Here is a 22,518-nt window from a genome sequence, read left to right as displayed (position 1 = left end):
TTAACTTTTGAGCTTTTCACTTCCATTTTAATTTGTGTAGAGGGGAAGCTAAATGTGATATCTGCAGCTTACTAATTCCTCTCCAGTGCTATTCCCTGGCTACTCTTGTATCCTGACCATGTTAAGTAGTCTACACAGATCTGAAGACAGGGAGACAAAGCAGCCGAGGTAGCTGACATCTCCCCATCCCTTCTCTATGGGCAAGGATTGATGTATGTATAGGGTCCTTTGTGTGCTGATTGAGAGGTGGACAATCTCTGGGCCAAAGAAGATAATTAAAAATTGGTGTCTTAGTGTTCTTATTGAGTATGTGGAGCATCACTCTTATGTTGTCTGTTTCAAAGAGAACTTTCCAGGGCTTTGGAAACTCATCCTTCTGCCTAAATTAGAATTCCCTCATAGTTAATAGAAGAAAAGGAGTACTTGTGGCACCTTAGAGATAAACCAATTTATTTGAGCACGAGCTTTCGTGAGCTACAGCTCACTTCATCGGATGCATCCGATGAAGTGAGCTGTAGCTCACGAAAGCTCATGCTCAAATAAATTGGTTAGTCTCTAAGGTGCCACAAGTACTCCTTTTCTTTTTGCGAATACAGACTAACACGGCTGTTACTCTGAAACCTCTCATAGTTAATGTCGCCAAGAATAAAATGGCGAAAGGCTGTCAGTCTGGCAACTTCAGGACATAAATTTAACACCACTAGTGTCAGGAAGAAATGTCCCCCAGCTACCTCAATGTAGTATTGCATAATTAGGTGCCTTCCTCTGTTGTGTGAATTGAATTATTCATTTTGTAATTATTGAAGGCCAAATGGACTATTTTTCTTCAATATGGCATTTCTTATCTTCCTAGAAATTGAATCATTTGACAGAAAAAAGACCTTTAAGGGTACCTTATGTGGAGACATGCCACATATATAAAGTACAATTGAAACAATCTGGCCCAACATTCTTTTTTGTGAGGGGATTTCTCATGGATAGTCAATTAAACTGAAAGGCAACAAGGTACTGAAAGGTGCTTTTCCACACACAGAACAATTAGTCCATGGAACTTATCCCCTCAAGATTGAGGCCAAGAGCTTAGCAGGATTTTTTTTTAAAATTTGAACATTTATATGGATAACAAGAATATTGACTTTTTATCGTAAGGATTAAAAAACCAAAAAAGATTTTTGAAACAGGTATAAGACCTCATGCTTTAGGGCATATAAGCCAAGCTCTAACTAATCAGAATTGGGAAGAAGCTTTCTTTGTGGATAGTTTATTCCATAACAGCCCTTTGGAGGGGTTTCTTGCACCTTCCTCTGAAGTATCTGGTACTTGCTGCTATTTTAGGGCTAGTCTACACTACCACCCTACATTGGCACAGCTGCACTGATGCAGCTGCACTGTTGTAGTGCATCTGGTGAAGATGGGCTATGCCAACAGGAGAGCATCTCCCCCCGACATAGTACAGTGTGGACACTGCTTTAAGTCAATGTAACTTATATCACTCAGTGGGGTGGTTTTTTCCCACCCCTGAATGACATAACGTACATCGACTTAAGTGGTAGCGCAGTCAAGCACAGAGACATGACAAGAATATGTAAGAAAGTAAGTCAGCAGCTGTGTTTCACATACAGAAGGTAACAGGTTAACAGATGTAGTGTTTTTCTTCTGCCCTTTGCAGTTTATTCTGTGGGTACTTTGAAAAGTAGCACAGTTTTTTATTTAATGTTGTTGTAGCCGTGTTGGTCCCAGGATATTAGAGAGACAGGGTGGGTGAAGGACTTGAAGAAAGGCTCTGTGTAAGCTCCAAAACTTGTCTCTCTCACCAACAGTAGTTGGTCCAGTAAAAGATATTACCTCACCCACCTTGTCTCTAGTTTTTTATTTGTCAGAAGAGGTATATTTTGAGGGCTTTGTGATGAATGAATGTAAAATTGTAGGAGAGGGATTTAAAATATGACAGGAAGGTGTGGGTTAGTGTGGTTGGCTGACAGTCATATTGATTGTCTTTGGACCAAATAAAGCACTATACATTAAAGTTAACTCATACAGTCAAATTTAATTTTGTGTAAAGTAAATTATTTGAGGGGGTGAAATGCGTCGTCTTCCTTGCACAGTTGGTGTGAACACCAGTTTAAATTTTGCACTGTTAGTGTAAGCACAAAAAGATCAATTTACACCAAGTACATTTGTGTAGCATCATATATAGGGACTTACCCATTTGGTCTATGCATTGTATTTTTGTGTGCATGTGTCATGGGGGCATGTCTCTCTAGCATATCCTCTTTTGGCTGTTGTGGCCCTGCAGGTACGTTGCACTCAGCACCTCTTGGGTCTTTTTCAGCAATTACCCAGAGCAGATTAGTTCAAACTGTTTGCAGAATCTGATTTATTCACAGTTCCAACATATACCCCTTCACATGGTTCGATCTATTAACTCGTTATACAGACATAACTCACTTGTTTAGCCTCTCCAGTTCACGCCCACTCTGGCTCCATGTAAAAGTCAGTTTCTCCTCCTGTTCTGGAGGCCACAGCCCTCCTCCCAGAGCTGGGTTGTACTTCAGACAATCCCTCTTGAGCTCCCCTTACTATAGGAGTCTCCTAGCTCTCCTCCGTGACACTGGAAGTAGATTTTAGGTCAGCTGTAGAGCTCAGGCAGTTTCTCCCCAAGCTGGCCCTTTTCCCAATTTAAAAGTGCCGAAAGATACAATTTTAGGCTGATACTTTAACCCCACTAATTTTAATAACGGGTCTTGTGAGGTTATAGCCCAGTACTTCATGTTGAACAGGCTATTCCAACTTCCTGATGTGTAAGTGTGCAAAAGTCTTTTTGTTTTCTTTTGAATGACCTGTCCAAAAATTTCTGAAAAAACCATCACACAGCAGTTCTTCTTCGAGTGTTTGGTTCCTATGTGTATTCCAAACATGGGGGTAAGCATGCATGACATGGCTCTGGAGCCGGAGGATTTTCTTAGCAATGTCTGCTGACGTGCACGTGTGTCATGCGGTGGCTTATGTTCACAGCTGAGGGTATGATAGTACCAGTCAATGCCTCTCCAGTTGCCTCATACCGCCACATACCCAGAGTTGGAATCACTGTTCCTTCGCGCTCTTAGTCCTCCATCCATGACAGGCAGTGTGGCATACCCTGCCTCATAGGCCCCCACACCAGAGCAGGCAGAGTGGAGGTATTGTATCCCAGCTAAGGGGGGTGGACTTCCTCTTTTGTCACCTACCTCTCTTGTTGTACATGCAGCAGAGGAATGGGTGCCCCAGCACACACAAAAGTTGACCGCCTCCAGACCAGCCGGCTAAGCGATTTGACCTATTGGGAGAAAGGTTTATTCCTCAGCAGCACTGTAATTTAGGATTGCAAACTACCAGTCTCTGCTAGCCAGGTACGATTTTAATAACTATGTGTGGCTAGCAGAGTTCCAGGATGAACTGCCACCAGACCAGCAACAGCAGTTTCAGGCGCTGGTGGACGAAGGGTTCCTGGTCACCAAGGTGGGCCTCCAAGTGGCGGTTGATGCAGCCAACCTGTCCTCTTGCTCCCTTGCAACTGCAGTCGTCATGCGCCGGGACTCATGGCTCCAGTCATCTGGCTTTCCTTAGGAGGTCCAAACTATTATCAAGGACCTTCCCTTTGACAAAGACAATTTGTTTTATGTGAAGACAGACAAGTCCCTTCGTTCTTTGAAGGACTCCAGCGCCACTTTACAGTCCCTGGTGATCTACACCCCAGCTCCACAATGCAGGCACCAGCAACAGCAGTTCCTTCCCCACCAGCATACATCCTACCTGGCCTACTACGAGGGGCAACAGAAAGCCCCATGCAAGCAACACCAGTCCCAGCAACAGAGACCCAAAGCCTTTGCCATGGCCACCTCCTCGACCCCCCTGAAATCAAAGTCCCAGTTTTGATGGTTTGACTGAGAACTGCGAATGTTGCAAGGGGGGCCAACCATCATGGCCGCCAGTTCGCTGACTCATCTAGATGAGGTAATGGCGACTAAGGATATTACTTTAATGGAGAGATGGGACAGGGAGCATGTTGCCATTGGCTTGAAGGGTGGCTTTGTGAGGGCGGATAAAATGAGTCCCACGGGGGTGTGAGCCAGAGTATTGGTGGCAGTATGATTCCATTTGAGTCCCACATAAAGGACGCTATATTAACGTGCAGTAATCCATGTAGTATTGAGTATTGAGGAAACCTTTCCTGAAATGGTGGTGGGGTGCATAAACACAGAGGTACCAGGCTGTGAAGTGAAGAGGGCCCAGATTGGGATGCCATACTTGGCTCTGATCTTGTGTGAGGAGATCAAAGGTGGAGTCGTGTACGGGTGGAGAGTCTGAGGAGGTCCATGAACCAAAACTGACGGGGCCAGAACAGGACTATAAGTATTACGGTAGCTCAGTCCCAGCAAAACTTGCAAAGCACTTGCGGTCGTTGAATGGGGAGAAAAGGATAGTGGAGGTCGCCCATCCAGGGGAAAAGAACTTTGTCCTGCAAGTCCTCCCATATGGTTCCCCTGGAACAATAAAGAGGCAACTTGCAGTTCTGATGAGTGATGAAGAGATCCCAGAACGGGGTGTCCCATTTGTGGAAGAGGTATTGGAGTATGGCACTGTGCAATTCCCACTCATGGTTGAGGAAGAGTATCCTGCTGAGGCATCAGCTAGGGAATTTTGGGTGCCTGGGTGGTACGTGGCTTGTAGTGTCACATGGTTAGGGCCCTACCAAATTCACAGTCCAATTTGGTCAATTTCACAGGCTTAGGAATTTAAAAATTGTAAATTTAATGATTTCAGATACTTAAATCTGAAATTTCACGGTGTTGTAATTGTAGGGGTCCTGACCCAAAAGGGAGTTGTACGGGGGGAAGGAGGGAGGTCACAAAGTTGTTGTAGGGGGATTTGCATACTGCAACCCTTCTCTGCTGCTGCTGGCGGTGGCGCTGCCATCAGAGCTGCCAGAGAGCAATGGTTGCTAGCCGGAATCCCAGCTCTGAAGGCAGAGCCGCTGCCAGCAGCAGTGCAGAAGTAAGGATGGCATGGTATGGGATTGCCACCCTTACTTCTGTGCTGCTGCTGGTGGGGTGCTGCCTTCAGAGCTGGGCGCCCAGCCAACAGCTACCACTCTCCGGCAACCCAGCTCTGAAGGCAGCGCAGAAGGAAGGGTGGCAATATTGCAACCCTCTAAAATAACTTTGCGACCAACCAGCAACTCCCTTTTGGGTCAGGACCCCCAATTTGAGAAACGCTGGTCTCCTCCATGAAATCTGTATAGTATAGGGTAAAAGCACACAAAAGACCAGATTTCACGGTTCATGACGCATTTTTCATGGCTGTGAATTTGGCAGGGCTCTACACATGGTGTTTGATGCACCATTTCCAAAGGTGGATGGGCTCGGAACAGAGGGAGGGAGACTTGGCACTGCCCTGCTTATTGATGTATATCACCACTACAGCGCTGGAGAGTAGTTGAACATGGTGGGACCAAATGAAAGGAAGAAACGCCTGGAATGCAAGATGGACTGCCCTCAGTTCTAGCACATTTATATGCATTCTGGCCTCTTGTGGCAGCCAGACACCCTCAGCTGTGTGATGGTGTAGGTGGGCTCCCCTGTTGTGATGGTGGCCTGTGGGTGAAGGAGCTAATAACCATGATCTTGGCAGGGTCGGTCCACCAGGTCAGGGAGGCAAGAATCGTCTGGGGGACAACTCTGGCCTCCAAATGGTCCATATGGGGTCTGTAGATGGAGAGGAGCCACAGTTGGAGGCACCACATATGTAGACATGCAGCAGGGTCACGGAGGTACAGGCTGCCATATATCCAAGGAGGGAGAGAGAATGGTGGACCGTGGTACATGGGTTGTGGCATAGGTCTGCAATTATGGCCATCAGCATTCCGAAGTGATACACTGGAAGGAAGGCCTGTGCCACAATGGAGTCGAACAGTGCCCCATAAAATTGATCATCTGTGTAGGTATGAGCACCAACTTCTCATTGATGCAGATACCTCTAGAGGTCAGGAGGATGAGGGATGAGAATGGTGGAGATGAGTTCTTGTTGGGATAGCACAACAAGGAGTCAATCGTCCAGGTCTGGGTACACCAAGTAGCTGAGGCGGCACATTTGTGCTACCATGACAGCGAAGACCTTATTGAAAACTTGCAGAGCCATCACTATGCTGAAAGGGACGACTCAGAATTGGTAGTGGTGGTGTCCCATCCCGATGCAGAGAAACTTCTGGTGGACTGGGTGAATGTCAATATGGAAGTAGGCATCCTTCACGTCGAGAGCCGCGAACCAAGCCCTGTAGGGGAAGAATGGGATAATAGTCGCCATAGTCACCATGTGGAATTTGGATTTTCTGATAAAGGTGTTTAATAGCCAAAGGTCAAGAATGGGGCAGAGCTCTGCATCCTTCTTTGGGATGAGGAAGTACAGGGAGTAGAAAACTCTCCCCATGTACGGAGTTGTCACATGCTTTATGGTGCCCTTTGCAAGAAGAGCATCTGTATTTTGTTGGAGAGTGCATTGATGGGAAGGGGAGATGTCCAGAAGGAAGGGGTCTGATGTGGGGGAAAGAAAGAAACTCTATGGAGTATTTGAGATGGATGATCTTCAGTACTCAATGGTCTGTGGTGCTTTTGCCCCAATTGTGAGCGAATGGGGCAAGATAGCCCTCAAAGATGATATAGGACACCGCTTCTTCCTCCCTTGTTTTGATATTTTCGTTTTCCTACCTTTTAATCACATGACAATCTTTCCATATTATTACTCCTGTAATTTAAACCTACAGTAAACATGATTCCTTTTGAGTCCCACATAAAGGACGCTATATTAATGTGTAGTAATCCATGTAGTTTTCCTGGGTCAAACAAAATAAAGGCCCAAAAGCTATATTCCGTACCAAAGCATTTGTATGAAATTGAACAAGCTGAGAGACAAAAATCTAAATATTAAGATTTAAAAACAGCAAACTAAAATTATGTGCAGGAGTAATAAGTCGACAGTTCAGCCTTTATATTTAGACAGCCTGTCTCAAGTATACCTAATATCCAGTCCCCTGATGCGTCATCATATTTATAGAATTACAGTTGGAGACCCCAAAGACCTTTTTTGCAGATGTTTTATTTTTATAGTAGCAGCTAGAGGCCCCAACCAAGATTATAAAGAGCCATTGTGGTAGGCACTGTATATAAACCCATAAGAGACAAGTATCAGGGGATAGCCATGTTAGTCTGTATCCACAAAAATAACAAGGAGTCTGGTGGCACCTTAAAGACTAACAGATTTATTTGGGCATAAGCTTTCGTGGGTAAAAAACCACTTCTTCAGATGCATGGAGTGAAAATTACAGATGCAGGCATCATATAATGACACATGAAGAGAAGGGAGTTACCTCACAAGTGGAGAACCAGTGTTGACAGGGCCAGTTCAATCAGGGTGGATGTAGTCCACTCCCAATAATTGATGAGGAGGTGTCAATTCCAGGAGAGGCAAAGCTGCTTTTGTAATGAGCCAGCCACTCCCAGTCCCTATTCAAGCCCAAACTAATGGTGTTAAATTTGAAAATGAATTTTGAGTTCTGCAGTTTCTCTTTGAAGTCTGTTTCTGAAGTTTTTTTGTTCAAGTATAGCTACTTTTAAATCTGTTACAGACAGTCCCTGCCTCAAAGAGTTAGTACTCTAAACAGACGTGAGAGATAGAAAGTGTTCTTATCTTTATTTAACTATAGGAACTAAGGTACAAAAAAGATTAAATGTCTTACCCACTGTCACACAGGGAATCTTTTGCAGAGCTGGGAATTGAACCCAGATCTCCTTGAGTCTTAGTTCAGAGTCTTAACTAAAAAGCCAATCCTTTCAAGCCAGATAATGTGTTCAAATAATGAAAAATATTTCCCACTTTAGAAGGGCCATTCTGATTTTGACCAAGCGAGGATAAAAAGGTTGAGAGAAGATTCAGCACCCCAGAAATCTACAGATCACTATATTAACTTAACACTTAGTTACATTAGTCTTACATTTGTTTATTATTATTATTTATATATGCTGCCATGTTGTTGGTACTGTACGTATGATGAGATTTGGTTTAGACCCCATCCTGGGGTTGTGCAGCAATCCTAATCAAATGAAGTTTTATTGGCTAAAGATGCTTGGAAGAACTTTTACAATAAGGACTAGTAACACTCCTTCTGTCAGACACAATGGCCCTAACGATTACAAGGTGTAGCACTTTCCCACATAACAGTACATAACACATACTATTTCATGCATTCATATTTATTTATTATTATACCCGCACAGTGGATATGTTTGTATTTGGCCTATGTGCCTCTGTATTTACTGAGAAATGCTACTTTAGAGTAAATTATGGTACCTATAATTTTAAGTAGTTTTCAAATATTTAAAATGTTTTAAGTTCCCTCACTGTATTGTTTGAGTTTTGTGATATTCATGTATGTGTGTGTGTATTTACACATATTTTAAAATATTTGCTTTATTATTACCAGATATTTTAGAATTATAAATGCTCCCTCCTGCCTTTGATTTTCTGCTTCTAAGCAAGGGCTGAAGCTTCCACTCTATGGAGTTTGAGGGTTTCTTTAGCTGGTTGCTGTAATGTAAATAAGTGAGCTGCTTGCAAACCAGTCCTTTTCACCAGCTCCTTGGTATTGTTTGGGTTATTGGAACACAATTATGGTAATGCTCCATTTATGGTGGCGCTCCATTGTCTGCCTTTTCAACATAAATGCATCTCTCCTGCTGTGCAAGGGAGGGGGCTTTCATAGTGCTGCAGCTTTGTCATAACTATTGGTTGGTTTGTTTTTGTTTGTTTTTATTTTTAAGATTGTGATTGTTGCCAATAGTCTTGTTTGTTTCCATTTTTATTAGAATTTGAATGAACAGCAATGCAAGAAATCTGACATTCACATGCATGCATAGATAGCCAAATAAGATTTCTACAATGCTCACTGGACTACCATGGCCACAATTTTCTCTAAGAACTTCTGCTTCACAGCATTCAGTTCCTTTTTCTTCATCTTCATGACTGGGTTTGAGATCTTGAAACAGGAGTTTATGGCCTTCATAAAACAGATTCCACTCTTTCCTTGCAACTTCTGGAACATGCTTTTCCTTTCACAGAGTTCATTCAGGGATATAATCTGGCAGTTCTACTATTCCCAAAATACGAATATTCTTGGCTTTTGTTTGGTTTTCTAGATTCTCCAACCTGCGATCTAACCAGGCCACTTCTCACTGCACTCTTAACTGCAACCATCTCTGATGATATTTCCTTATGCTTCCTGGCATTTCCCTCTACCTGTTGCAGTCCGCTCTCCACCTTACCTACTTGACCATCCAAGTTGCTCAGCTTTACAATGAGGGTTTCAATATCCCTCCAGAGAAGTCCTGGTAGACTGTTGTAGAGTCTGTTTTCTCATGAAATCCATTGATGCACCAAGAAAGCCACCATATCTGGTGGGTGATAAGAGGAGACTCCAAACTAGTCCAGGCCTGTGGGTTGCTTCACAGTCGGCTGCACCGTAATTGGACAAACTTTGGAAGAGTCCTTGTTTTTCCTTTTCAGGCATGATTTTCCTCTTTCAAAAATCATTAAGGATTCTGCCATCAGGTTTTGAAAAAATTCTCTCCTAATAAAGTTTATTTCATTAAAATTGCCAGAAAATCTCCATGGCACTGAAAACTCTCAGGCATGTCTTGCTTCTGCAGCAGCTTGGCTCCACCCTCAACCCCTGTCTGATACTTTTGTTTCCATACCTTTTTTTTTTTTCTTAAGTCCTTAAAAGTACTGTAATCATGAGCTGCAGTTTGCTAGGATTTGTAAATTACAGCAGCACTGGAGCACTTTGAGAGCACCTTATTGAAAGCTAAGTACCAGACAGGTCTAGGTCATGATTGTCAAGGAATTCTCCAGCCTGTGTGCCAAATCGTGGTCTCAGTGAATTTAGTGGTAGTTTTCCTGTTAATTTTTGGGTCAAGTATTTGACTATATGGGAGAGATTGGAGAGGAAAAGAGTTGTAAAGTAGCTGTTTAGTTATATTTCAGTTTAATAACTTCGGTGGTTTTAATTACATTAGCAAAATAGACAATTTGAAGTATGTTGTATAATTGATGTGATATTCATTAATACAAAACTCTGTAGACTTTTAAGGATGGAAGTGTCTGTTTAGTAGAGTCCTCTCTGTCCTTGGTGTGTATTGACTGTGATAGATATATTTTGGGTTAACTGATAACATAGTACGTCAACACTCTGGGAGTTTTAATTTTTTTCTTATGGCATATGCATGTATGCGTGCAGTGGGCCATATCTATTCCTGGAACAAGTCCATTGAAATCAGTGCAGTTGTGCTAGGGATGAATTTGGCCCACTATTTGGAAATCACATGGCAGCTAATTAAAGAATTGTGATTTGATATCGGCCAATTGCCTTTGGTATAAAACAGTAAAATGTTGTTTGATTCCTTTCAAGAGAGAAAGTGGCTGTGTTAAATGAATATTTTTGCCTGTACAGTCATATGGAAAAATAGACTAATATTAATATAGACTTTCTTATGTGTACTGTATATTAAAAACAGAAGTTGACTCAAAGGCTGATAGCTGTATCTCTTTATATACAGTTTTTAAAATGTGCAAGAATATTTGTTCTGGTTTTCAGGTTTTAACTGATTAGGAACCTATGATTTTTAAGAACTCCATGGATGGCATGGATCTATTATAGGTTGTATATGGAGGAATAAGGACAGTCCCAAAATCCAGAGAATGTGTAGAGGTTAAGGCCCAAAATTTCAAAAATAGCCTCTATAGTTTTGAGCCCCCATCTCTAGAAACTTAGCCCCAGATTTTCAGAGGTGCTGAACACCCCTATAGCTGTCATTGATTGAAATCAACAGGATTTATCTGTGCTCAATACCTCTGAAAATCTGGCCCTATGTTTCTAAAGTCACACCTGAAATTATAGAGGCTTCATGTGAAATTTTTGGGTCTCAATGTGTGTGTGTGTTTGTGTGTGTGTGTAGCTTGGCTATTTTATTTTTGAAAACCTTTAGCAAAGAATAACAAGGTCATAAATTGGATATTTTTTTAAACCCTCATGTTTAGGATTTGTTGCACAAAACCTGCTTTAATGGCAATCCTTTCAAAATAGAATTGACCCATATACATGGCCATTGTGAGGCAATGGATGTAACAGAGCACAGATCTTTATATGGTAGCCAGTGTTAGAAAGTTACCACTTGTAAAACTTGTATCTTGAAAAATGAAACTTAGGAATGTTTTCTCTATATTGAGAAGAATGGGTTTGAGGTGGAAACATATGTATTTTAGCTAGGGAACGACATGAAGGAGTTGAGAATTGAATAATAAAAGCTAAGAACATAAAACAATTTCTATACCATACAGTACAACTTCACTTCTCAGATGTTGATGGATTTTTTTCTCTAAACCGTCGTTTTTTAATCTTCCATTGCTGTAAAAGCATCTTAGTGTCATTATATTCTATGTGTGCTTTGCTCTATTCTTTTTAGTTGATAATACTAATATAACACTGAGGCAATTTCACATATATGGAGCCTGCTGTTTCCAGCCTCTAATGCATCCGCAATATTTATCAGTATATGTGGTTTGGAACTGAAAAGCTTATGAAGTATCTTTTATTAACTCTACAATTTTTTAAACCTTTCAAGAGATGACACGAATAAGGAGGAAGATGAAGATGAAGAAGAAGCAGAGGAGGAGGAGGAAGAGGAGGAGGAGGAGGAGGAGGAGGAGGAAGACAACAATGACAACAATGAGGAAGAAGAGTTTGAATGCTATCCACCAGGCATGAAAGTCCAAGTGCGGTATGGACGAGGGAAAAATCAAAAAATGTATGAAGCTAGTATTAAAGATTCTGATGTCGAAGGTGGAGAAGTCCTTTACTTGGTGCACTACTGTGGATGGAATGTGAGGTAACTTAAGTTTTAGCTAGTGATTACTTCCGTAAAATACTTCTAAAATACACTTGTGTATTTTAAAAACTAACTGAATATTGAATTCCGTACTCTTAACTTTCAGTACTGGTATTCTATGAAGGTCAAGGTACTGTATGAAATTATTTCGATTTTTAACATATATAAATGCAGTACTTCGTGACTTACAGCTTAGGAAAAATCTTCTTAAGGTTGCTTGTCCAAGGAAAACCTCAATCCTGACTCAGTTTTCTTTTAAACACCACCAAACAACAAAGGAAATGGCAGTTAGCATAGTTCTTTGATAAATTTCTTCTGTGGCTCTGTTCAACCAGTTTTACTGGATACCATATTTGAGTAATCATATACTTGACTAAATCTGTATATACACTTCTCAAAGTGCAGCACAGAGTACAAAAGCAGTTTGGTGGCATTTACCTGTAAAAAGAGATAGGAGGGCAGTTTTCATTTAGAAAAAAGATGTATTTTTTGCTGGACATCCATACTTGAGAAACCATATTTCACTTTCAGCTTTATTAGACATATCAATCACTCTGTGCACCCAGGATTCTTAATTGCATATCAGTAAATGGCAGTAAATAATTACACTTCACTTGTTCAGACCTGTTTTTTCCAATTGCCGCAATCTTCTGAACAACAAGATTCTTCTTAGCCTGGTGGCTTGTTATGCCATTCTTATTTTATTGGTACCATACCTGGAGTTTGTTCTTAATATAGTATTATTGAAAAACTGTTGAGGCTTGACATATTTTTGAAGTAAATCCTGGAGTAGAAACTTTAGTGGGAATAAGGTACAAGATACTTTGAAAAAGGCAAAAAACCTTAAAGCTTCTTGAAGTCTTTTAAGTCAATTATCAAGTCTTCTGCTTTTTTGTCATTTCAACCTATCCTTTTCTGATAACTGTTCTCAGGCTGCTGTCTTTTTAAACTTTGTTTTACTTAGTATGAGATTAGCAGGGCTTTAGAAGCAAGAGGTTTGAGGCAAATCTAACTTTCTTCATGAAAACCCTTATGAACCTCTTATCATCTTCACCTGTCATCTGGACTTGCATTACTTTAGTACCTCTGGCCAAGAGGACAGAACACCGGTTTCTTTGGACCTTATACAGTGCTGGCCGGATCAGCTGGCAAGGGTCACAATTGTAAAAGCAGGCCACTTTTCTCCTTCAGTTGTTTCCACCAGTTTGGATCTGATTTCATTGAATGCATCACCCAAGCCACTACTGATCTGGGGAATTACCGTTCATTATTGAGGCTTCTGACTTCGGTCTCTTGCAGTATTTGTAGCTTGTACGCCATACTGGAATGGCCTCATTTTCTTGTACATAAAAAAGAGTCTTCAGGAAACATCAAGTAGGCATTTCAGAGAAACAAGGCTATAGGATCCATTTCTTAAATGTCAATATATTGGGGGAAACACAGTCTAGTTTGGGGTTTAGATAGGATCTGGAACATTACTAGTATTTCAGTCATTGCCACAAAGGACTTGCCTTAGGAAGCCAGACTGATGAAATTTGCACCCTGGGCCTTTGACAGTTGCTGCATATACATCAAGAGGGATTTGCATTTTAAAAGTCCTTTTGAGATGTCTTCATTGTTTTTTGATTCAAAGGAGAATCTTAGGAAGAGCTTTACGAATAAATTCTCTGCCTCTTCAGAGTAAATGTTATCAAACGTGCTACCAGGTGAAAGAGTCGGAGGGGTTTACTCAAGCAGCACTACTTCTTAAATCTGGAAAAAATCAGAAGTTGAAATCCAACCTTCCTCTTGCAGACCTCAGCAGCTTCATTATTAAAGGAGAAGTCAAGATTGTGTGTTTGTGCACTATGAATTCTGAATTTTAAACAAATGCATAGATTGATATCAAAGGGATCCTTCTTATAGCTAGGATGTATTAGATATTAAGGGCTCCTTCAGTTAACTGTTGTACCTTGGTGGAGGTGGCGGGGGTCAATGGTTATTTTCGGCGTTTTGAAGTCTTCACTTGCTGCTGTTTGATCTTTTCTGCCAGCTGAACTGCATGTATGTTCCTTCCTAAAATGTGGCTGATTGGGGACAGTCTTTTTGGAGGGTTGAGAGATAATATATTTTACCAAAAAGTGTTTAATCATTTTGGGCGTTCAGAAATTTTTGTAACCCCATACAATTGCTATTTAGCTACTGGAATTTATAAAGACTGTCACACAGGCTAGTTTAATTCAAATGGGATAGCAGGAAATGTTGGATTAGACAATCAGTTGCTATCAGGGCAGGTGAGTCTACTGTACTCCATGTCTACAAACAGCATTTGTCACAACTGTCAGGTTTCAGAGTAACAGCCATGTTAGTCTGTATTCGCAAAAAAAAAAGGAGTACTTGTGGCACCTTAGAGACTAACCAATTTATTTGAGCATGAGCTTTCGTGAGCTACAGCTCACTTCATCGGATGCACTCAGTGGAAAATACAGTGGGGAGATTTATATACATAGAGAACATGAAACAATGGGTGTTACCATACACACTGAGAGTGATCATTTAAGGTGAGCTATTACCAGCAGGGGGATGAAGGGGGGACCTTTTGTGTGATAATCAAGGTGGGCCATTTCTAGCAGTTGACAAGAATGTCTGAGGAACAGTGGGGGGTGGGGGTGGGAATAAACATGGGGAAATAGTTTTACTTTGTGTAATGATTCCCCCCCCCCCGCCCCGAGTAATTTCCTAGCTGCACTTTATCTTGTGAGGGAGAAGATCACCATTACTATTTGTATGGATGAAGGACGTGGGTACTGCAGATCAGGGAATCTAAGCTGGGTCTCTTAGAACAGGAATCAGACTGTCTTTAGTGGAAGAAAGAGGTAATGATACTAGTACTAGATGCATGTTCTCTTTTATTAGAAAGAAAATTGTTTACATTCCCCATATTTTCTAATATTAACCAGAAAGCTCAAGATAGAGAACAATCTTAATATCCTTTTTGCCCCTGAATAGGAAACTTTGGTTTACTTTACACTAGTGATGACGCTGGTGTTAGACCAGGTAGCTAAAGCTAATCCCAAAAGACTCAAAACCTTACTAGTTTTTAATGATTAGAACTAGATTCTGATGACATCTATTTGAGGTGAGGACTAGTATATTTAACCATTCTCCTGAAACGTGGGGGAATGTGTCTTTTGGGAAGTAACAGTCCTAGGGAAGATGATTATTCTGTATTCAGTTTGAAGATTGAAAGCGGAGATGGAACTAACCTAGTGGAATTAATGAGAATGAGATGCTCTCAGACATAAAATTGCAAACCTGCTACCATGTTGACCTGAGAAAGTGAAAAATTCTCAGTTGGAAAAGACATTTCTCATAAGATTTTTGCATTCTGGAATTGCTGATATATAGTTTTATAAAGTTACTATAGTCAGATGCCTAGAGGTGTCTGGGATCCCCTTTGTGGTTTCAAGGGTCACTTGCTGAATTTAGCACAATTTCTGTGGATCTAAAACTTCCTTGGAACTTGCAGTGCAAGTCCCTCCAATTATGGTATTTGCAGTTTTCAGCTGACAGCACTATGCAGATAAAATAAAATACATCGAAAGGTAAATTACAGAGGGTTTTGAAATATGAATTAACCCTGCAATATGTGCAGAATGCCCCAAATAGAATGGTGCAGAGGGGCATATTCAGCACAAATTCTAAATTAACAATCTTTGTAGGACATTTAAACTTTCACGGGCTGGCTGCCAGATGCTCTGATACCCCAAAATGCACCATTCTTGGACGTTACAGCTATTCTGAAATTATACCATATCCCTTTTTCTTTTGGAAATTTGGTTGGGGAAATATTAGTTACTGACTTAATTGACTGTTTTAAGTTTTTTGTGCTTCACAGTTAGATGTTGAAGCAAAAGAGGCTTGAGGTACTCCAGGTTTGAGGAGCCCCTGAACAGTGTATGTAACTGAGAAAAGTTATGAATATTCAGAGTGAAGCCTGCCTGAGGGCATCACTTGAGACCATCAGACCCTGGTTAAGTAATATAGGAGGCTTTAGCTAATGCTCCAGGCCATTTGGAAACCAGCTTTAAAGCACCCTCAATATGAGGGTTGCTCTCTAAGTAAAACTCCTGCCTAACAGTCATTGGCATTAACTAAACTGATACTGAGGAGTGTTTATTTTATTCATTTTATATGGACTCATCCAGGGCTTGAAAAATCCACTTCCCCATCTGGAGTAGGACTCTGTTGGGTGAGTGCCATTAGCTTCTGCAGAATTTTAGCTTTCGTTTAATAAAAAAAAAAATCTAATCCTTATGGTTGTGAAGATAATCTTCCAAACACAAACTGAGTGTAAACCAATGCAGTTATGTCTTCCTAAGTGTGCAGAGACTGCTCCAGTACTGCCACCACTGCTGCTAGGGTGGAAGGGGAGCCCAGCTGCTGCTCTTGCTGCTGTGGCAGTCTCACAGGATAATCACTCCTTTTAAGAGTAGGGTGCCCTAGAAGTGCCACCTTCCCAACCCTTTGCACCATGGAGCACTGAGGAGGGGACACGCCATCGCAGCAGAGAGCTCTGTGTTTGTATGGGGGCCTCACTGACATTTCCTTTCCCTATCACCACAGCAGAAGGCCAGCACTCATACACAGAGCCCTTTCCTGGGGTGCAAAGAGAAGTCCTATGTACATGTGACTAACTGGCAGGAGGGGTGTATGGTTCAAGAAGGGCTGTGAGTAGGGCTACCATGTATTTCAGCTTGGCATATAGGCGTAGTGCTGTCAGCTAGCATTATGGTAATACCAATAATTATTATTAATAATAACTAATAGCCAGTATTGGGTATGTTTTTCATGGCTTGGGCACATAAGTGCACTGGATTTTGGCACACTTTGTCAATAAATACATTCTTCTCAAAATGTAGCTGGTTGTTTGATAGTGTGCAGAATTCAAGAGTAAAGAGAAAAGTCTTAAATGGAAAAAGGGTTGCTAAATGTGCAAAACTAATTAATTTTTTTCTATGCGTTTTGAAGAAGTAAAAAGAGGAAGTATGAAAACTGAATTTGTTCTTTTCTCTATTAGGATAGCAGAAGTTTTGTCCCTTTTTAGCAGAAAGCTGTGTGCAGTTGTCTCTACGATTGTATAGGCTTCAGCATCTGTCCTTTCAATTCTCGATGCATCGATGATGGTCAGGGGGTTAGTTTTGTCTGTGCTCTCAGGGCTTTTATTAAGAAGGTGAAAAGAAAATATCTTCCACTGATGCTGCCTTGTCAGACCCTAGCCTGTCTCCTGAGAGCCTTGCAAGCAGAGAGAGCCATGTCAAAGGACAAAATCCAGAAGTTCACCTAATAGTTACTTATTAAATCATTCAAGAGAGGTACAAAAATGTTTTCAGCTCCCTTACCTTCTTAACAAAAAGAAATACTTTTACAGATAGGTTGTGGAACTCATTGCCACAATATGTCATTGAGGCCAAGAGCTTAGCAGGATTTTAAAAAGGATTAGATTTCTATATAAATAGCATACTCTGTGTTGTTATAGTAAATATATTTTTTAAAAGCTTTGAAAGGGATATAAACCCTCAAACTTCAGGGCATAAGCAACCCTCTTGCTCTCAGGAATTTAGAGGGTGCTTTCTTGGTGACCATCTTACATCAGATCTGCCTACTACAGAGTTTTTTCTAAAGCACATGGTACTAGCTGTTGTTGGAGACGACATCCTGGAATAAATAGACTACGGTTCTGATTTGGTATGGCTATTGCTATGTTCCTAAAGAGAATTTACTTTATTCAGTTGAGGATTTGGTCTTGTATCCTGTGGTCCATCTTAATGGCATACTCAGTGTGGATGAATACCACAGGACCAGCAAGGATCCCCCTAGAGGGATATGAATTCTTTATCATTTTCTGTGAGTGAGTGTTCATTTTTCTTTCCTTCTTTTCATTCAAAACAAGCTTTCTGAAGGCAATCATTTTAACCAGAAAGATAAAGGCGCTTCAATCCCTCGTGGTTTAATCCTCCAGTCTTAATTTTGATAAAAATGAATGGACTCTTCTTCCTTGTAATAGATTTCTCCCTAAAGTATTTCACATGAATTTTACCTTTTTTATCCTTATACCATTCTGTTTTTAATGAGTCATTTCATAAAGATACCTTTCCTTCCTTTTGGGCATAGAGCCAAAAGAGAACCTCTCTCCAAGCAATATGATTTCAGATAGTAAACTTTCCAAAGAGAATCATAGAAATGTAGGGCTGGAAGGGACCTCAAGAGGTCAAATCCAGCCCCCTGTGCTGAGTCAGGACCAAGAATACCTATCATAGAATATCAAGATCTATTATGTCCACTAGGCCAGTAACCCTGTCAAAGATGGAAGTTAGTTTGGTTTGACATGATTTGTTCTTGACAAATCCATATTGGCTATACTGACCACCCTCTTTTCCTTTAGGTCAGTGTTTCCCAAACTTGGGACGCCGCTTGTTCAGGGAAAGCCCCTGGCGGGCCAGGATGGTTTGTTTACCTGCCATGTCTGCAGGTTCGGCCGATCGTGGCTCCCACTGGCCGCGGTTCACTGTGCCCGGCCAATGGGGGCTGCAGGAAGTGGCGCAGACTGAGGGACGTACTGGTCCTTCCCTTCTGGTCTTTCTCTTGCTCCTAATGTATTTATAGTACCTCTTCTTACTGCCTTTTATGTCCTTTGTTGGGTGTAACTCGTTTTGTGCCTTAGCCTTTCTAACTTTGTTCCTACATGCTTGTGCTATTCTTTCATACTCATACAAATACTTGTACCATATACAGTCAGTTGCCCATTCTGGTAGGTATTTAGGATCCATTAATTCAATCAGGGCCCTGGTGGCTTCTGAGGTATTTTTTTTCTAACTCCATGTATGTGAGTTGTTAGATTTTATAGAACTGCAAGACTAACACTGACCTTTCTCCACTCCTCACTATCTCCATCCATCCCTGAGAAGTCACTACTTCACAGTTCTCCAAAGGGTGATATTTTGTGGCTAGAATTCCAAACTGGAATAAGTAGGTTTTATTTACCAATAACTGATATTCGCCTTCGGATGCATCTATCTATTTTCAAATGCCTACTATTCTCTGATCACACGCCAAGTGAGGGGAGGGGCTACATTATACAGACATGTGAACAGAGCGTGTCAATAGGCAACGATTCATGTTAATAACTTGAATATTTTCTAATGCCAGTGTCTGTGAGGAATTATGTGCTGTACACATAAATCTCGAAATACCATGGAACACTGAAGATGATGGTCCACTTGGGGAATTTCACTCGCAGCATAGTAACCCAGGTTTTTCTCTTATTAAAAGTGTATGTTTCTTTTAACCTAGAACTGAAGGGCTTCTTTTCACATTCTCAACTCTTGTTCTTCTTTTCCTGAGTGAGCAAATCATTTGAAGTCCCATTTATGAAGTAGAGATGGTTCAGTTGTGTGACTTGAAAAATGTTGCAACTCTATAGGGCAAAATATAAGACCCTGCAAAATCTATAAATTCCTGAATGTCCTTTTGTACTTGTCCCTAAAGACCATAACCTCTGAGTGCTTTAAAGGTTTATGATTCTCAAATTTGAAATGTGTGTGTTGGTATAGATAATGCACACAGTAGCATTTTCCACTGAAAAGCCACTTTGGGGATTTGGACACCCAGTTCCCATTTAAAATTGAGAACTATATGACCAAATCCTCTAGGAGACTTTTTGAACATCTCAGTCTAATGTAGCTATAGGTATTTCCTACCAGAATATTGAATTTAAATGACACAAACTGGTATGGCAGAATTCCAGTGTCATTCATCTGCCAGTGATGACATACTAACCTTTGAATATCGATCTACGTCTAACCTAACATTGAGTGTTTTAAGTCACTGGAGACACATGCAGTGTTTAAAGTTAGTGTCTTTATGTGGAAGATTATTTTTGTTGGGGGCGGCATGTAGAATCGGTGAATAAGGCTGCAAGTGGTATAATGATATAATCAAAATTGAAATGAAATTTGTAGAGTACTCAGTTTTCTCTGTGAACATGTTCAATCCTAGTGCTGCTTTCTTTCATAAATTTAGATCTAAAAAAATCCCTTAGCTTTGGAGTGCAACGTCCATTCAGAATTCTGTTTGGTTTGATTCCATCATGTTAACATGAGCTTGATCTAAAGAAACCTTACTTTAAACCACAACAGTTATGAATTTGCTATTGGCAGGCTTACCTATTTCCTAAGGATCTAGAGAAAGAAAGAAATCTGGATCTCTCTACCTATGTCTAACCTGGTCATTAAAATTAATTTAATCAAAACCATGTCCCTGATAGTGTGGTTGCTCTCAGTACATTAAGATTTTCTAGGGAAGAAGACTGAAAATTTGTGAGCATTTAGTAAAGAGAAAGGTCCATATGTTACTCTGTAGAAAAACAATATCGAACATTTTTGGGTTCCAATATGAAAGCAAACCTTACCTCTCTCCTTTCGTGTCATTATTATGTTTCTGAATGTCATTCTTTGTTTTATGAGTGTGGGGGATGTGAATGGGTAAAGCACTAAATTTATCTTCTGGACTCCTGTGTTCAAATCGTGATTTAGGTCATAAATGAAAATGAGTTTGGTGGCTTCTTCAATCCCTACATTGGTCAGTATCACAAAAGTTACTAGAGTTAGGCACATGTGTCAGTGGTTGCTAAGACGTGGCCTGGGACTGTAATAGCAGAGTCACTACAGGTCAAAATAGAGGTGTAATGTCAGATCTGTGCGAGAAAGCCTAGCATGAGATCTAGCTCTGCACTGTTGTGCTAGTTGAATACTGTATTTTCATGATACTGCATGCACATTTTCATGACTACCAAATGAACTCCGTTTATACACACACACACACACACACACACTTATTTGTTTTTAATTAACAGATTTCTTATTCAGACACTTTTTGAATTCACAGTGTAGGCAGGCCAAGGTATTGTGTTAAGAATAAAAAAATGAGTTTATTACAAACTTTACTTAGTGGGTTGTTTTTTTTTAATTGCTAGTTTTCTAGTCTGAGCACATTTCTATCATGAATATTCTTAATGAGAATATATTTGTTCAGCAGTCTTGGATTTTGTACTTCACCAGTACAGTTTCAGGAGGTGGGACACATGAGGCAGTTGATGTACATATATTAGTTCTATTTATAGAGCATCTAACTGCTAGTACCTTCTGATATCAAATAAAAAGTTCCTATTGCAAAAATCCTTCTAGATCTCAAGGGGAGCTTTTATAGAGCAGTGGTTCTCAAACTAGGGCTGCCGCTTGTTCAGGGAAAGCCCCTGGCGGGCAGGGCCGGTTTGTTTACCTTCCGCATCAGCAGGTTCAGCCAATCGCGGCTCCCATTGGCTGCGGTTCACCGCTCCTGGCCAATGGGGTCTGCAGGAAGCGGCGTGGGCCGAGGGATGTGCTTGGCCGCCCTTCCTGCAGCCCCAATTGGCCTGGAGCAGTGAACCACAGCCAGTGGGAGCCGCGATCGGTCGAACCTGCTGATGCGGCAGGTAAATAAACCGGCCCGGCCCGCTGGGGGCTTTCCCTGAACAAGCGGCGGCCCTAGTTTGAGAACCACTGTTATGGAGGATACTGTTCCCTTCACAGATTCAGCTACAAGGAGTCTTTCTTTTTTTTACCAAGCAGTGAGATTTTATATTATTATAAGAATTTGTTTTTAATTAGTAAGATGATATACTATATTGGCAACGTTTACGTTACATATCTGTACAGCAGTATGTGACTCAAGTATTCTGCTTTCCCTCTGGGCATGGATATCTCATTATTATTTGATATAAATTCTGTGCACAAAAGGAGAGCAGAATATTAACTTTGAATACTACCATCCCAGTATGAGAGGAGAATTTTGCCCTATATGCAAAGAAAGTAAAGATATGAGATTTTGCAATACTTTACAGTACATAAGAATATAAGAACAGCCATACTGGGTCAGACCAGAGGGCCACCTAGCCCAGTGTCCTGTCTTCTGACAGTGGCCAATGCCAGAAGCCCCAGAGGAGTGAACAGAACAGGTAATCATCAAGTGATCCATTCCCTGTAACCCATTCACAGTTTCTGGCAAACAGAGGCTAGGGACACCATCCCTACCCATCCTGACTAATAGCCACTGATGGACCTATCCTCCATGAACTTATCTCGTTCTCTTTTGAACTAGAAGATATAGTAGAAATATATTCATTACTTTTCACTCTTATATACAGAGTCTGTCTGCATATGGTTTCCGTTACATGTTTTACTACTTTTTCTTTCCCCTATAGAATGTGTCTTATGAAAATTTGCTTAAAATTCTGTTTATATATATATATATATATATATATATATATATATATATATATATAAAATGCTTGCTTTCACATTTAGATATGATGAATGGATAAAAGCAGACAAGATAGTGAGACCAGCAGATAAAAATGTGCCAAAAATAAAGCATCGGAAGAAAATAAAGGTAGATTTTTTTTTCTATTATATCATTTTGCTGCTTAATTTACTTTCATGTAGACTGATTTTATAATTATAGCCTT

At 40.7% G+C, this 22,518-nt stretch overlaps 1 protein-coding gene across 3 annotated transcripts in view; it reads left to right on the top strand.

The window, feature by feature from the left end:
• Positions 1 to 22,518, top strand: part of ARID4B (AT-rich interaction domain 4B) — a 146,350-nt gene that overhangs the window by 103,216 nt on the left and 20,616 nt on the right. For 2 of the 3 annotated variants that reach the window (XM_074948865.1, XM_074948866.1), the window contains exons 17-18: positions 11,712 to 11,975; positions 22,358 to 22,442. In XM_074948865.1, coding sequence (XP_074804966.1) covers positions 11,712 to 11,975; positions 22,358 to 22,442 — 349 coding nt within the window. The remainder of the gene's footprint in view (positions 1 to 11,711; positions 11,976 to 22,357; positions 22,443 to 22,518) is intronic. The other variant, XM_074948867.1, reaches the window with a different exon arrangement.

Source organism: Natator depressus, chromosome 3 (assembly GCF_965152275.1).
Source record: "Natator depressus isolate rNatDep1 chromosome 3, rNatDep2.hap1, whole genome shotgun sequence".
Taxonomy (NCBI): Eukaryota; Metazoa; Chordata; order Testudines; family Cheloniidae; genus Natator; species Natator depressus.
Note: the sequence above shows the minus strand (reverse complement) of the source record. Positions and strands in the feature narration are given on the sequence as shown.